Source organism: Archocentrus centrarchus, chromosome 11, assembly GCF_007364275.1.
Source record: "Archocentrus centrarchus isolate MPI-CPG fArcCen1 chromosome 11, fArcCen1, whole genome shotgun sequence".
In the NCBI taxonomy this organism is placed as follows: Eukaryota; Metazoa; Chordata; class Actinopteri; order Cichliformes; family Cichlidae; genus Archocentrus; species Archocentrus centrarchus.
Window position 1 is genome coordinate 9,085,224 of NC_044356.1, and position 16,421 is coordinate 9,101,644.

General features: G+C 41.2%; 1 protein-coding gene across 3 annotated transcripts; it reads right to left on the reverse strand.

Moving 5' to 3' along the window:
- Nucleotides 1-1,417: 1,417 nt before the first annotated feature.
- Nucleotides 1,418-13,364, reverse strand: LOC115787985 (sodium/hydrogen exchanger 3-like). 3 transcript variants are annotated; one of them, XM_030740821.1, is made up of 16 exons: nucleotides 12,887-13,364; nucleotides 10,757-11,059; nucleotides 9,485-9,645; nucleotides 8,679-8,757; nucleotides 8,082-8,259; nucleotides 7,767-7,987; nucleotides 7,357-7,559; nucleotides 7,143-7,232; nucleotides 6,975-7,045; nucleotides 6,763-6,892; nucleotides 6,548-6,681; nucleotides 6,191-6,311; nucleotides 5,537-5,707; nucleotides 5,075-5,129; nucleotides 4,911-4,997; nucleotides 1,418-2,476 (listed from the first exon to the last, which is right to left on the reverse strand). In XM_030740821.1, the coding sequence occupies exons 1-16, from the start codon at nucleotides 13,182-13,184 to the stop codon at nucleotides 2,208-2,210; spliced, it is 2,571 nt and encodes an 856-aa protein (XP_030596681.1). In that variant the 5' UTR covers nucleotides 13,185-13,364; the 3' UTR covers nucleotides 1,418-2,207. The 3 variants fall into 3 exon arrangements, with proteins under 3 accessions (XP_030596681.1, XP_030596682.1, XP_030596683.1); XM_030740822.1 differs by lacking the exon at nucleotides 4,911-4,997; XM_030740823.1 differs by lacking the exons at nucleotides 4,911-4,997; nucleotides 5,537-5,707; nucleotides 6,191-6,311 and having other exon boundaries at nucleotides 5,075-5,097; nucleotides 6,617-6,681.
- Nucleotides 13,365-16,421: the final 3,057 nt, after the last annotated feature.

Sequence of the window (16,421 nt, forward strand, 5' to 3'; positions counted from 1 at the left end):
TTAAAATAATTTTATATGTGCTTGATTCTGCCATTTGTGCTATCTGCAGTTTAAAAAAAAAGTGCATTGTTGTCAGCTCTTAAAAATGGCAATTGAGCGTTAACTAAACTCTGAACTAATAATAGGTACTTGGATACAGTTGTCAGTTTGATTTAGATTCTATGCTAAATTGATAGAAATGTTCACACAAATTACAGAACAGTTTAGTTTTTGAAAATCAGACCAGGGGTTCACATTCTAGAGGGATTTGAATCCAGCAAATTTGGGGGCAAGTCGTTAATTCATTTTAATGGTAAAACAATGAAAAAACTGATTTTATTCTGTGACTGTACTACATTTTATTTCAGTCACAGAATAAATTTTATTCTGTGACTGAAATAAAATGTAGTACATCTTCAAATAGGCTTTCAGTCACTTTCTTAGCAATTGTACAGGTACCTATTTGATTTGGGGCTACATTTACATTATGACCCTGGCATTAGCACTTAATCTTGACCTTTATCCTTCAAGGTCACGCGGTCATGACTGTGAAAATTTAGTCATGTCTGAAATATAGCAAGTAGTATATGAAAATGAAGGACATTTGACAAAGATTATGAATCTGCAAAGGAAAAAGGCTGATGGAGCCATATTAGCCAGCAATTACTTATAAAACCTCCTTCTAGTACAAGTCAAAACTTGATTCCCATAATTATCAATAAGAACATGAAAATACACCTTTCTCTCTGCATTTGATTTAGCCATCTGATAGCTGCAATCTGAAAATAATAATCATGAAATAACATTTAGAGAAAAGGGGCTGCTTGACTTAAGAACAGTCCAACCCTCGACCCCGTAACAGTGGGGTTTGTTATGGGGTTGAATGTTACGGGGTTAGATTTTAGCTAAAAGTAGCCACAAGTCCACATTAGATAGGGTATGAAGCAGCATATGGCATGAGGAAAACAAGAAATTAATACTTTTTTCCAAGACAGCTCTTTGCTTTATCCTAAAAAAATAATAAACAAAACTGGGGGACATGATTAAAAAGTACTATTTTATAAATAAGTCATATTTTTTTTCTCATATTTCTTTTTTTTAGGCTAAAGAATACCAGCAAATTTTTTAGATTAGTAGAAATAACTTGTGGTTAGTGGCTATTTTTATTTGTTTTATATTCAGAGAAAGCATAATGTTGATCAGTGGGGACATGCTCATTTGGCTGACCTCTATATCTCTGCAATCCATAAAAATTTTTAAAACATAATTTTTAAAAAAATATTTGTGTGTTTTATTGTAAAGACACATGGCTATTTCCATTTCTTGTTTTGAAAGAAATGTTGTGGTTTACTTTATATGAAAATCTTTGAGGTAAACCTGGGAGACACAAAGTGCACGAATTCAGAGAATGACCCAAAAGTGGACACATTATGAATATACAGATTTTTATTCTTGGACTAGAGCAGATTTACATGATTCATGCTTCATAATCACCTTCATTTATTTTCTGCTGGGCCTTGGTGCAGCCTCTCAGTTCATCCTCTGTCTTTATACTGACTTTCTCCTGATTGGCTGAGCCTCCCAAACAGAAACAATGAAAAACAGGTGGGTGGAGCATCTGTGACAATCATATTCAGGATGTCCTCTCACGTTGAAGTGAGTGGATCTGTTCAGGTGTTTAAATGGTTTCCACTCACTCACCTATGCAGCAGGTGGATTTTATAATGCTGGTAAAATTTTGTCTCTCACATCGTGCGTCTCAGCACACCCACTGGGAAATAGTGCGCCCTGGTGGTGAAAGTTTTAGTTGCATTCTGCAATCATTTTAATTTCAACACTCTTTTTATTATTATCTACACAAAATCTACATTGTTTTAATTTTTTACCATCATATTAAAAAGGTATTAAAAAGATACTTAAGCAATGATTTCAATGAACTACGAACAACTGGAGAATATATAACTGTCCTGCACGTCCTTGTGAATCACACGCCTTGCTTTGAGTGCACTTTTTTTTTTTTACACAGTGGAGGGTGAACCTAAACAGGGGGAGTTGTCTCAAGAGCACAGAGCTTATGAAACTGAATGTTTTATGCAGAAACACAGGAGCTAAATACAACAACAACTAAACATAAACAACAACAGTAGATGGTAAATTAGTCTGAGGATTTTTTTGTGTCTTTATGGGAGGTTCAAGTAAGACAGAAGGGTGTTGAGGTTGGGATCCAGCTATTTCTGGGTATTATCTGTGGGAGGAGGAGAAGGAGGTGGTGGAGGTAACAGATCGCTATCCGTCTGCTGGGTGTCAGAGGAGCGAATGCTGAAGCGCAGAGGGGTCAGACGGTTCAGGTTGCTTGGCGTCCTGGGCAGACGCTCCTGGGCTCGCTGCGACGGAGCCACCATGCTGCTGTTGAGCTCACTCTCCAGCAGCCAAGGAGGGATCTGCAGTGAATCCGTGGGGTCCAGGTCCAGCATGAAGGCTGGGTTATCAATTCCAGCTGGGTGAAAGAAAGAGACTGAATCAGTATTAGGGCCACTGCTGATCTCTGCATTACATTTTTACATGAGTGACATCGTTATCTACTGCTCATCTCTTTCAGCTATGTTTAGTCTCATTTAACACAGTTTAAAAAAGAAAGCATAAAACTTAAAGGCACTCTGTTCTTTGAGTTTTTTTTATTAACATTTAAAATGCCACCCCCCCCCTTCAAAAAAAACAAAACAACCAAATCCAGTTGCTTACACTCACATATTTATCTTTCTTAGTTCACCTTAAGTTGGTGTTCAAGACAGTTAACATCAAATCTTTTGATGAGCTTAACTATTCACAGGGTTGATACTGAAATAATCACAGTGTGGCGTATGCATAATCATTCATTCTTTATTATTGATAAGAACCTTTTTCCTAACTAAAGCTTGTTTTTAGTTTAAGGGAAAACTCCTTTCTGCTTTCAGTCATGAAGCTCTTGATTTTCATCCATCCATCCATCCATCCATCCACCCACCCTCTTGGAGTCACGAGGGCAGCACCATAAGCAGAAAAGCACACACTTCCCTCTTCCCAGCTTGTCCAGGAGAACACCAAGCCATTCCCAGGCCAGCTGAGAGATATAATTTCTCCTGGGTGTGGTGTGTCTACCTCCCAGTAGGACATGCCAGGATCATTTCACCCAGGAGGCACCCATGAGGTATCCTAGTCAGATCCTCAAATCACCTCATCTGGCTCCTTTCAATGTGGAGGAGTAGCAGCTATACTCTGAGCCGCTCTTGAATAACTACATGTCTCACCCTCTCTCTAAGGAAGAGGCCAGCCTTCAGAGGAAGCTAATTCCCACCGTTTGTATCTGTGATCTTGTTCTTTCGGTCTCTACCCAGAGCTCATGACCATAGGTGAGGGCAGGGACATAGACTGGCCAGTATTGACCAAAGACATATCAGTGGAATTAAGGAGGTCCTCGAAGTGTTCCTTCCACTGCCCGACTTTATCCTCAGTTGAAGTCAGCAGTGTCCCACCCATGCTGTACACCATGTTAGTAGAGCACCACTTTGCCCCTCCTGAGTCGCTTCTTGCCTATCAGGTAGTTGATGTCCCAATAGCTGGTGATTGGACCAGGATCGGTTCGCCAGGGCCTCCGCCTGTCACGGCCGCCACTGAGACGGGCGAGGAAGGACCAAAACGTAAGACTCCAGAGAACGGCATAACTTAAAAGGTGTTTATTATGGTTGGGGGGAAACGCATACAAAATCCTTCAGAAGGGAGACGAAGGGAAGACACAGGGAGGACGGGACCACGCTGGCACGAAAACATCAACGACGCAACAACAGGCAGAGAAAACGCAGGACTTAAATACACAGAAGGGCTGATGGGGGAAGAGGAAACAGGTGGGAACACAGGTGACACTGATAACTAAGACGAGACCAGGGGGAAGCAAAACTGAATACAACAGACAGGGGCTGGACGACTATCAAAATAAAACAGGAAGTATGACGAGGGAACAGAAACGCAAACCTGACAGAATACTGGGAGACACAAGGAACTAGAAATGACTGAGGGCAAATACAAAAGATAACAAAACACAACCCGAGAAAACAGAAACAATACCAAGAAAACATAAAACACTGGGCCACCGGCCCAGGACATGACACCGCCCTTGATTGCTGTCCAACACACATTGCACCCGACCCCTACAGCGGTCCAACAGGAGGGTGGGCCCATATCTCCTCCTTAGGCTGCTCCCAGCCTGGCCCTATGGACTAAGGCCCAACCACAAGGCGCTCTCCCTCGAGCCCCAACCTCCCCCCATGCCAGATTGTGTCAGGCTCCAGTAACCCTATCTCAGGTAGATTAAACAGGTTCTTCACTTGGCTTGGACCCTCTTATCTGTAAACATAAATCAAACTCAATATGACTTGTGCTCTGAAACCATTTCACAAATGTTCATTTCTAGAGTCAGAACAAAATTAGGCTTTTAAATATGCAACCCAGTTCCCCCATAATAATAAGCCAGTTTCACACATGCAGCCCGGAACTCTTAACAGGTGAGAACGGAAATGTTCAACAGAGATGGATCAAACATTAGCTGGTCTTTAACGTATCAGTCCACTAGTACAAAGTCCAGGAGATGGATGTAGTCTGGTGCAGCCTACCCTTACCTAAACCACATGTGAGAAAGGTGACAAATCACCTGACCTTATTCTCACAAACAGAAACACAGAATGACTGAAAAGTTTCAGAACTGGTTACTATGTAACGATGTCAAGAAAGTCATATTGAGTTCATCAATAGTGTGTATCAAGGTCCTTCATTTGTATTTTTCTGCATTAGCTGTGTTGATAGTTGTAAATATTCCTGCTGCTCTCTTCTGTCACTTTTGAAAATAAATATATTTGCTCTCAGTTGGATAGAGGATGGATACATTTGATCAATTTTACCTCCTGTTCTGTTAGTGGCTCTCATGGGGAAAGGGGTGCATGATGGGCCATAGCCAGAGGCGCTGTCTCCCTCTGAGAACTCAAAGTCTAAAAATGGAAATCAGAGGCTTTTCATTGGTTCGCTAAGTGCTTACAGATTTAAAATATGAAAAAAACAAACCAACCTTCATCACCAGAATAGCTGCTTTTTTTCTTGTCCATTGACTTTCCATTTGGCATCTGTAACAGGAAGGAGAATGATCTGATCCCACGTTTCAAAAACTGGAATTATATATAATTACTCTCTCTTGCAAACACAATAAAAAAAAGCAAAGGACTGAAACACTGATTTATGTCACATCTGATAAAAAAGTACAATCCCAGTTCTGATCAAGTTGGAACAAATATTGTAAAAAACATAACAGATCTTAAAAAGTTGGGACTAGGCAGCAAAAGGCTGGAAAACCAAGTGACACCAAAAAGAAAAAGCTGGAGGAACAATTTGCAGCTAATTAGGTTAATTAGCAACAGGTCAGTAACATGATTGGATATTAAAGGAGCATCTTAAAGTTTCTCAGAAATAAAGGGCAGAGGTTAACATGTCCTAGTCCCAATTTTTTTGAGATGCCATCAAATTCAAACTTTACCTTCTGCTGTTCTTTCTTTGTGTGCTTGGTAATTGTTTTTGGTGGTGTGACTCCCATCTTTGCAGACTTGAAGGACTCCAGCCGGTTCCTCATGGTTCTCTGGAAGATCTCCTGGACCTCTTTTGCATCTCTGTTTATTTCGAAATTGTTACGACTGAATCCGTGTCGATGCTACAAACGAGAGGATGAGAGGGCAGTTTGTTCCTCATTCATAAAAATCAAAGAATCAAAGAGGCTGGTCATGAAGCCAAGCTCAGCCACAGTCCCAGCAAAACAGCTGATCTCAGTGTTTTGATTTTTAGGTTTCAATGTTTTAATTTTCAAGTGTAACAAGATTAATTCCTGCAGAAACACTGAAGAAGAAACTTTGTGCATTAAAAAAAAGGATATAGAAAATAACAAAAGACAAAGAAAATAGAAAACACCCAAACTGTGATGATTTCATAATTTGTTGTAAAGTTAAAATAGAGTCACTGGTGTTAAAAAATAACCAGAACAATATAACAGGTGATTGTTTTTAGCTAATAAATAGCTTTGGTCACTTAAAGAGTTAATAAGGTGTTTGCTGCATCTTTAACTACTGTAACCACACGGAAGTGCAGCACTGAGCTGCTTCAGTAACCCACTGACGTAATGATTGAATCTGCTGGTTACCTCTTTTCTGCTCTTGTAGAGATGCTGATCCAGAAGGTGGTGAGCATTCACTTCCTCAGCTTCCCTCATAGCCTTCATGGTCTGCTCATGCATTTCCAAGCTCACTGATGGAATGGGGTCTCTGCAGAGCAAATCAGTCATGTTAGCGACCAAGAAATACTGCATCGGCTCTGGTTTGCATTTTAAAACATGCGGTGAATTGGAGCCAGATGCGCGGTAGAAGATGGAATTCAATAGTTTAATTTTGTTCGCAGGTTTGAGGAAAAACTGTGGTCACTGCTGAGCATCTGAGCAGGCGGGATTAAGTCTGCTCACAGGCCTCCTGTGATTGTTAAAAAAAAAATCCGGATTGCTCACCTGGACATTGTACCATTTGACATGTACGTCATGATGTCAGGCATCATGTCTGAGTATTCATCTTCAAACTTTTTCTTGAAGTCCAAAAAGGCGCTTTCATTACGGATGAACTCCAGAGAACCTCCTTGCTCGCCCTGCGACAGGAAGATGACAGTCTTATCAGTTTCCTTTGATGGGCTAAATATACTTAAAACCGCTCAACAAATGAAGCTCACTTCAGCCACATATTCCACAGCATCCTTGAGGTTCAGCTGATGGAAGACATCAAAGATTTGGTCTTGTTTCTTCCTCACAGACGGCTTCATCAAAGCCCACATCAACCATTTCTTCTCAAACTCCCTCCACCTTTGCAAAAAGAAAAGAGATCCTTGTAGCCTCATTTAAAATGAGAAAACATTTTCAATTCATAGATGAAGTCATTACATACTTGTTCCTGAAGTAGTTATCTCCTATTTGTCCTGATATGTCTTCTATGCCAACCAGAGTGTGATTAAACAACTAAAAAGGAAAAAGAGAGAAGGACTCTGTAAGGATTGGACATAAAATAGTTGTTTAAGCCTCTGGGTGAAATATGAAAATTTTCTTTGAGGTTTACCGTATTTGTCACTCTTTCTAGGAGTGATTTGTCGCGCACTTCATTTCTCTTCACTTTAAGCCACAGGACGAGAGGTTTCATCGTGATTCCCTGCAACAGAGTCGAGCAGAAATGTGCAAAATTTAGCTCCAGTGCAGACTGTGTGATTCAGAAAGAAGAAACTAGTGTCCAAATCTAACTTTTTAGCCAATTAACCAGCCAAAAACATGAATACCTGCAGGATGACAGTGAAGTACACTACAATGAGAGTAGTGCCGATCATCAGGTTTTTCTCCTTTATCCTGTTCTCATCCAACATCACAGCCAGACCGTACGCAACAGCTCCTCGCAGGCCACCATAGCTCATAATCACCTGCTCTACAAACTCCAGGGGGATCAGCCTGTACCTGTTGAGGAACCAGTTGAGGAAAAACACACCTGCAGTACACACACAAACACACAAAGAATTTTTTACAGTTTTTTTCTAATAAATCTTCATGATTTTTTGATGCATTTCAGGCAAATTTTGATGGTCATACATTCTCATAAATGCGTCTATCTTGGTGCAGCAGCGGCAGAAAAGTTCTTTGCAAAATACATCAATCTTTTACATCACAGTGTAAGAGCAAAAGAACAAAATCTCACCCATGAATCTATACACCAAGATGAAGAGGAGCGTGAGGAGGATGAAGCCCGTGTTCCAAACCCAGATTAACTTATCGATGGCCGAGATGCCGAGGAAGACAAAGATGACGGTTTCTGCTCCGTTGGCGAAAACCTTCATGGCGTATTTGACCGTGTGGGCTGAGTTCTCGTCCATATTTGCATAGACATACTTCTGACAGAACACCCCGTAGAAGGTAGTCCTACAGAAAGGAAATGAAGAAGTAAACTTTGTGCATTTAAATATGTTTACTACATTTACATTTACAAATCATATTTCAGCTGTGAAATACTCACGAAAGGATAGCAGACAGAGAAAGCATATCTGCAGTCAGGTAGGAAAGGTATCCCAAGATAAAGACAAAGCCTGGCTCAATGATCTGGACCTTATACGTGCATCTGGTCAGAAGTGAAATTATTATGCCGAACGCTACGCCCACCAGGGAACCACCAAATGCGACCACAAAGAAGGAAACTGTAGAGAGGGATGAAACATGCATAAAAATTTATGTTTGTGTATCTATTGCTATTATTCACACCCCTCTGCAACCGACTGGCCTTGCAGGGCAGTGACAGTACAAGAGGTGCTTAATTAATTCAAGGAGTGGCTAAAGGCATGCATGTGGTAGCTTAGGATGGCCAACACATTTGGCTGCAGGAGCTCATATTGCTTTAATTGCTGTAAAAGGCCAGTGTTTCTGTCTGACTCCATTTTATGTTGTGGGCCACATGCCAGATATTTAGTGGATTATTTTATCCCAAACAATCCTGTGTAAACATCTCAGCAGCTCCAAAATCAGAGCCTCTGTGCTGTCTGCTGAGCCGACTGTGGGCAGTTACACCACACGCACAGACAAATGCTCCATTAACAGCTTAATAAATGTCCTCTCTTACCTATTCCTTTAATTATTTCCGCAGCATTAATTCTGGGTCCTCCCAGTGACACAAATGCATCAAACACATTGAAGAGTACCTGAGAGAAGAAGAAGAAAAGTTAATGATAAAGTTAAAGTTTTGGCATTTTGTGGGTCTGATGCATTCAGGTGTGTGTTAGCACGATGCCACGAGGCGTTAACGTTACTGTTACTGCCCATCAATCTGGGAAGGGTTATAAGGCCATTTCCAAATGGGAGAAAATTAGCTATTGTATTTGCACAATGAGCAAGTTAGACACAATTACAGACAGTTACATTGGGTTTCACTGAGATGCTGGCCTTGTGCAATACAATGTGCTGTGTGTGGATGCACTGCATCTTGCTCCCAAACAGACCTTTCACAGTTGTTGTATCACTGTGAAAGGTAGTTACGCTTCTGGGAAGGTGCACACCGGTCTGCAGCATAGATTTAATGCTGTATTGTTGACCAAGCACCAGATTCAGCTTTGAATTTACTGACAACCTCTAATGATTAAGTCCGAGGTCTCTGACATTGTGATTTAAAAAATGTTTCCACTTTCAGGAGGAATTTCATCCTACAACTCCAATGAACTCAAGACTCCTTTGTGTGAACCACCTCATAGAAAGTTATTATTGAACAGAGAATTCCAGGTAAGGTGGCGAGGCCTCAGTGAGGATAAAACTAATAACACTGAAGCTTTTACTTTCTTCATGTCTTCAAAGTGTTCATTCCTGTGATGATGTCTCAGCAAACTCACAAACTGTTAAGTAACGCTAAGGTGTGACCATATGAAGGGTACGAACCACAGTTACACCGTCGTTCAGCAGCGACTCTCCAAACACGATGATAAAGAGGACGTCATTGACGTGGACCTGGTCAAACACAGCTAAGACAGCCACGGGGTCCACAGCAGCCATCAGACTGCCGAAAAGAAGATACTGCAGCAGACCGATGTTCAGGTCACCTGTGCAGATGCAGAGGGCACGAAATACGTTAAATCCAGCTCATTTTTATTGTAGCTGAGAGTGACTCTGAGAACGGCAAAGTACACCTTACTGAGGCCGATCTGCCACGTTGGTGCAAACTGAAAATGTCCCCATGAAATTTGATAAAAATTCTCATTGTAATTTCTAGCATAAGTCTTTGTCAAATCTCTCTCCAGTCTCATCCAGTGCTTTGGTCCCAATGCCTGATACTGCAGTCAGGCTCAGTAATATTAAACCAAAGGAGCAAAATCTCAGACAAGCCCCTTTAGGCTTACAAAGTTCTACAACACAGCTGTGTCACTGTGAATGTAAAAATATCATTTGTATTTCATGTCTTTGCTTCCAGTACAATCAATAATTAAAATTCCACACTAAGCCCATCAAGTGGCAGTGGTGCAGTGGGTAGGCGCTTGCCTTGCAGCCAGAAGGTTGCAGGTTCGAGCCCCTGTCCCTGCGCTGCGTTGTGTCCTTGGGCAAGGCACTTAAACCACATTGCCTAACGGTAGCGCCAGTCTCTGGCTGCATGACCACAGATGCTCGTCTCTGGATGAGTGATCTGGAACGATCATTTTGTTGTGTGCCTTGTGCGCACAATGACAATGAGTTGAATCTAACATCTAATTAAAGCGCATGTCTGCAGCCTGGTACAAAGACAGGGGCAGGCTGTGACTCTTTGATCTGATCGTGACCATGTTTATGTCTTTTGTTGTTTAACTGCTATAACTATTATGTCATTATTTGATATGTGTTTCGTTTGCATACATTTTTTTGAATATTGGTTTGCCTTTGTATCAACACAACATGGAATAATACTTTTTAAATGAATTTGTTATGCAAATGAACTGAATCCCTCTTAGTTGTGTGCAGCCAGTAAGGTATGCTCATGTGTTTCCTGCTCAATTGCACATATTTATAGTTTAATCTGCTCCAATGCATAACACTAAACAAAGCACGATTGTTAACTCATCAAAATGTGGAGCGTATGAATGGTTATGGATGGCTCCATCTATCTTTTATATACACAGACCCCTTCCTCTGCGTAAGTTGTGGCAGCAGATGTGCTGAAATAAAGTGAAAAGCCTCTCTTACCCATGGCTCCTCCTATCTGACACCCCCACAGCGACAGCCCCAAGCTGGCAGCATTCCAGCAGGTCCCGATGACGGCGTGGACCAAGATGGCACCCAGGTTGGTGAAGAAAGGCTTGTTTGGCATGTGGTAGCCTGAATCTATGATGATTGGAGGCAGCAGGTAGTAGAAGAAGGTCGTCGGGGTCAGGGAGAAGGTCTGCACCTTGTCTGCGCCCCAAATAATCCCACCCAAAATGAATCCAGAGCAGATGAGCAGGGCACTCTCGGGTATGATGTTGGTGACATGATGGTTGGCCTCAATGACTGAGAGAAGGAAGATGAAGACAAAGATAAAAAAAAACAAACATCAATCAATATTAACAGCCAATGAGATCAATTCTCTGCAGATCTCTTCAGATAATTTTCATTTCCATCAAATGATGCAGCATCCTTTCATTTCTAGCACATTATTCAGTCCATGTCAAGATTTGTTTATATATATATATATATATATAAAACATTTATTTATTGCTGCTGGACTTTAATGTGACCCTTTGAATCACTAAGAATCACATCATTCCATCTTTCATCTAAAAGTAACTTCTTCAAGTTACTTTATCTTAAAATAAATAGAAAGCTTTCATTTTGAACATCTGATAAATTAGAGCATCCAAAAAACATCCTGTAACTAACTCAGGGCCCTGTACTACAAAGCTAGCGGCAAATATCTGGGGTATCTTTGGATTCAAGTACCCTGACGCTGTGGTGGTCCTGGGCCGTGTGCCCACTGTTTTGTGTTTAGTTTATTGAGGTTCTGTTTTCACTGAGTTTCTCTTGTGGTCCCAGTTTGTTTTTGGTTTTGTTTATTCATCTTAGTTTCCTGTCTTATTATTAGTTATATTTAAGTTCTGTGTTCCAGTGTGTGTCCTGTCCTTCTGTGTCTAGGTTTCTTGCCTTGTGTGTTATAGTTGTTCACTTCCTGTTTTATTTTGACATTCCTTTGTCCTGTGTTCTTGTGTTTGGTTTTGCTTCCCCTTGCTGTGCCTCTCACCTGTTTCCTGTTCCCTCATTATTCCTTTGTGTATTTATTGTCTGTGTCTAGTTCTGCTCCTTGTTGCGTCATCATCAATGTTTCCCTTCTGTGGGTCAGCCTGCCCTTTCGTTTTTGTGTTGCGTTCTGGCACCCGTCCAGCCCCAGTACGATTGTGTTCAGCTCCTGCCACTTTCTCAATAAGTCACATTCAGTTCAGTTCTGTCTCAGAGTCACCTGTCTGTCTATTTAAAAAGATACCGAGGAATAAAGTTGTGTCTAAGAACTTAAATTTATTAATTTATTATTATGAAAGATGACGACATTAGACTCTATTAAAAAAACTTTAGACTCTACCACTATCTGCGGACAGACGTCTGAGGGATCTTCCAGGATTGGTGACAATATATTTCCAGAGAAATGAGCTCAGTAGGCTGTGATTTCAGACCTGTTGTTCTCCACTCTGAAACGTACAGAAGTTACCTGTATAAGAAGAACTCTTGCTTCGTGCTACAGGCCTGAGGGCTTTTATTTTGTAAATGTGACACACACATAGTTCCACCTGTTCGTCACTGTTGGGGGTCGGGGACTGCACTGTATGTCCATCCTGGATAAACAGGCCAACACAGCTCAAGCATATAATAATAATAATGATAATATAATAATGATAATTTAGCTTTATTTAGCCTTTCAAGAAACCCAAGTATTGTACTGATATACAGTAATCAGAGACTGATCTCAAACACTGACACCACCTTTAAACACCCGTTTGAGGTTGATTGGTTCACTCAAGGTCCAAATATTCTGCCTGTTCGATCATAAGTGCCTGCTGGAACGGGAAATTTTGTGTTTCTTCTTAAAGTTATTAATCTTATATTGTAAATTGCACTAAGATGACATATGATATGATTTGTCCCTATTTAAATATGGCTGAAGGGCATTAGATCAGGCTTCTTTTTTTTTTTTTAATTGTTTTTTAGGGCATGTCATTGAAAAAAATAATAATAGAACGAGTGACAAAAATAGATGTTATGTTCAATCAATAATAACACAGCAGGTTAAAAATCTCAGAGGTGTTCCTGTCAGGACAGAAGAGCCTTCCAGGACCATGCAGGACTCACTCATTTTGCAGAGCCAGCAAACCAGGACCCACAGGGCCACCAGGTACGGATCCTTGACATGTTCCCACCTCCAGGTCACAATAGGCAGTGTGGTGACGGTACCCCCTCCATGACCACCTTCTCCAGCTGTCCCATTATCTGAGCTTGGGGTTTGCGGTTGAGAATTCCTTGCCATCCTGCATTCTGATTCCCCGCTAGCCAGACTTGGGCCTCTGCACGCCATCAGCAGCGCGCAGAGGAAAAGTGTAACTCGCCAAGAAGTTGCCATTCTTGTTGAAGTTGAGGCAAAAGGCCTCATAAACTTTCAGCAAACTGTTATTTAGACACAAATGCTCAGGTCAACCTCAGACTGTAGCTCAGTCTCTCATTCCCTTCCCTGCGCCTCCTCCTTCCCACTCAGATCTCTGTCACTGTGATCCCACGTACATCCACATTTTTATCCGACCAGAGCGGTGTCCACCCTCTGCTCTCCTTTCTGTCAAGGATACAGCTTTTCACAGCAGGTGAAGCTCGGCCCATTAAGATGCTGGTCTGTCTCCACCTACTTTGTAACCAGACCAATGAGTGTGGGAAAGTTTTGCAAATCTGTGAATGCCTTTTATTTTCACTAATATTTAAATTCTCAGATGGAGTTGATTTTGGAAGAACCGTCTTTATATGAGCTTGTTTTAAGATGGCATTGTGTGTGTGTATGCGTGTGTGTGTGTGTGTGTGTGTGTGTGTGTGTGTGTGTGTATACTTATACAGGAAAAATTTACTGCAGTTAAAGACATGAAACTTTACTTTGGGGTTATGACAACAGATGAGTCCCATATCGTCTTAATGAGCAGATGTTGGCTGTGATAAGATTATGTCAGAAGCTGAAAAGATGAAGATTTTTAATAATATAAAAAATTTTAAATTTAGATCCAATATGATATTATGATATACATGTTCCAGACCTTATTACGCAGGTATTAACATGACATAATTCATTCAACTCATTCAAATATACAGATACAATTTAATGATATATTTAATTTACTTTAGATGCGGTATCTGTGCATCTGTACTGGTTGCAATTTATTTATTAGAAAATGAAAACAAAGAAAAATTAAAGTGAACATATTTTGCTCATTTTATTCTCGGAGCAGTTTTGTATGATTCACGGTTGATGATCAGAATCATGATCAAGGGCTGCCTTGTGACCTCTTACATTAGAACATGCTGATGGACAGATGCTCACCATGATCCACTCTATTAGAGTCTAAGAATAAAAACATGGAGCTGGAAGCATAAAAATCTATCTTTTATTGTCAATTCAGCAACAGATCAATAAAGTTCAGAGTGAGCTCCGGTGCACCGGTGTGTCCAAAGAGACAGCAGCTCAGTTCTGATCTTAAATCCTCCGTCTTAGACATGTTTTACTGTATGTGTTTTACTGAAATGAACTTTACATACACTCATTCTTGAACTAAGTATCTAAATGGGACTTTTCTGGCTATAGCATTAGTTGTTTATAACTATGCCCGCGTGTGTATGTTTGACACAAGCGACATGAGGACAGGAGGTCGATCTGACCCATCACTTTCCATGAAGAATCACCTGCGCTCCCATCATCTCTTCCTCTTCATAAAAGCACAGTGTTGAGCCTTCATTGCCACCATACGAGCATGTTTAGGTGACAGAGTTTTATAAATGAACCTTGGTTTGGATGTAGGTATTCTTTTCCCGAGTTCTCAACAATTTAATCTCCCACATTAGCTTCTGTTCTCGTTGAAGGTAACATCTGAATATTTCTTTCATGTGGTCACTCGGATCAAATATTCTGGATGAAAAGGAAAAAATAAAATCAAATTTTTTGTATTTTACTCATCTCAGAAGGACACGGACAAATAACACCATGCTGATCTTTGGGACACGACCCCTTCCACTTATATAAATCTCTGTACCATCATGGACAGAAATTACATACGCTCATCGTAGGCATGAATGTCAGGGTAATTGGAGGCTTTTAATGATGTCTTTGAACTGTTGTTTTTCCAGGTCGGAGTGATTGTACAGCATCCATCTTTACTGACTTCAAAAGACAAGAACTGGATTTATTTTGGATTTTCTGTAATCCACACAGGCTCAACAAGTATGCATACATACTCTGTGTGTGTGTGTGTGTGTGTGTGTGTGCGCGCATGCACACTCTCTTAAATCTTTTAATTAGTTGTGCTTCTCCAATGTCTTTTAACTTGACAAAGCCAAGGCCAATAAACTTCTCGTTAGTGATAATGATTGACTACAGCTGGTAGTTTCTCTTTGGCAGCATAAAAAGGATTTGTTTGACAGCACTCACTGGGTTGACCAATACTTAGAACAGTGGGAAACTCCAAGGAACTCAGTGAAGATCTAAGATGGGGAATTGTAGATTTACACAAGTTGGGAAGGTCTCTTGGAGCCACTTGGGGCAGTTTTGCTGCCAGTGGTACTGGAGCATTGTAAAAAGTGGATGGAATAATGAAGGAGGAGGACTACCTCCAAGTTCTTCAAACCTGGACACAGCTGAGTGCTCTGACAGGACAATGATCCCAAACACACATCAGAACTGGTTTAGAAATTGATGAAGCATGCTAACATTAAGCTTCTGGAATGGCCTTCCCTAAGCCCTGACCTCCGCACTGCTGAAAATTTGTGGACCATGCTCGGGGTATGGATTAGAGTATAGCTGGGTCTGACGTATACTGGGATGGCATGCCTGGAGAAAATTCTCCTGAGTTTCTCTGACAAACCTGCTACATTTTGGATGACAACAATCTTTCATTTGTCATTCTGTTTCTCCATAGTTGGTATTTGAACTTCTTTCTTGTGCATCTTTAGTGATTTGATGACGGGCGAGTCGGAATAACCACATGTTTAAGGGTTTTCTTTACACATGTTCCTTTTCTTGCCCTTCTGCCTTAGAGGGAACATTTTCTGCCCGGTGTTGGAGGGTCCTGATCATCCTCATCAAGTTTGTGTTCCAGTGGGTGGTGGGAGTCAAAGAGTAGGTACTGGTCTGTGTGTGTGGGCTGCCAGTAAACTTCAGTGTTGAGGCTCAGGAAGATGAAAGCCAAACAAACAAAACTCCCTCAACAGAGTGTGTGCTGTGCAGCGAGGAGTGCTCAGACCTCTACATCGGAGAAACCAAACGGCCACTACACAAATGCATGGCACAACATAGAAGACCCATCTTGACAGGACTGGACTCAGCTGTACATCTGCACCTAAAGGACAAAGGTCACTCTTTCAAGGATGCTGATGTTCACATATTGGACCAGGAAGGCAGATGGTTTGAAAGAGGCGTAAAAGAAGCATCTGTGTCCACTGTGAACGACCATCACTGGAGAGAGGTGGCCACCTACGACCTCTGCCCAGCTGTGTGATAATGCACGTGAACAATAGTGGGTCAACGACCCCCTTGAGCGGACACCCCCACTAGGGTTTAAATACCTGGGCCTCACCACCCTTTGGTTTAAGAATTGAAACCTCTTGACGGATCACATCTTCCTTACATCATCACCTAACT

Bases quoted from the DNA above. Each gene is read 5' to 3' on its own strand.
- LOC115787985 (XM_030740821.1), bottom strand. From the start codon at position 13,184: ATGAGGCCTTTTGCCTCAACTTCAACAAGAATGGCAACTTCTTGGCGA. The intron at 7,233-7,356 runs GTATTCATGTTT...ACTCTGTTGCAG, and splicing joins ACTTCACTGTCATCCTGCAG to GGAATCACGATGAAACCTCT. The intron at 4,998-5,074 runs GTTGGTTTGTTT...TTCCATTTTTAG, and splicing joins CAGCTATTCTGGTGATGAAG to ACTTTGAGTTCTCAGAGGGA.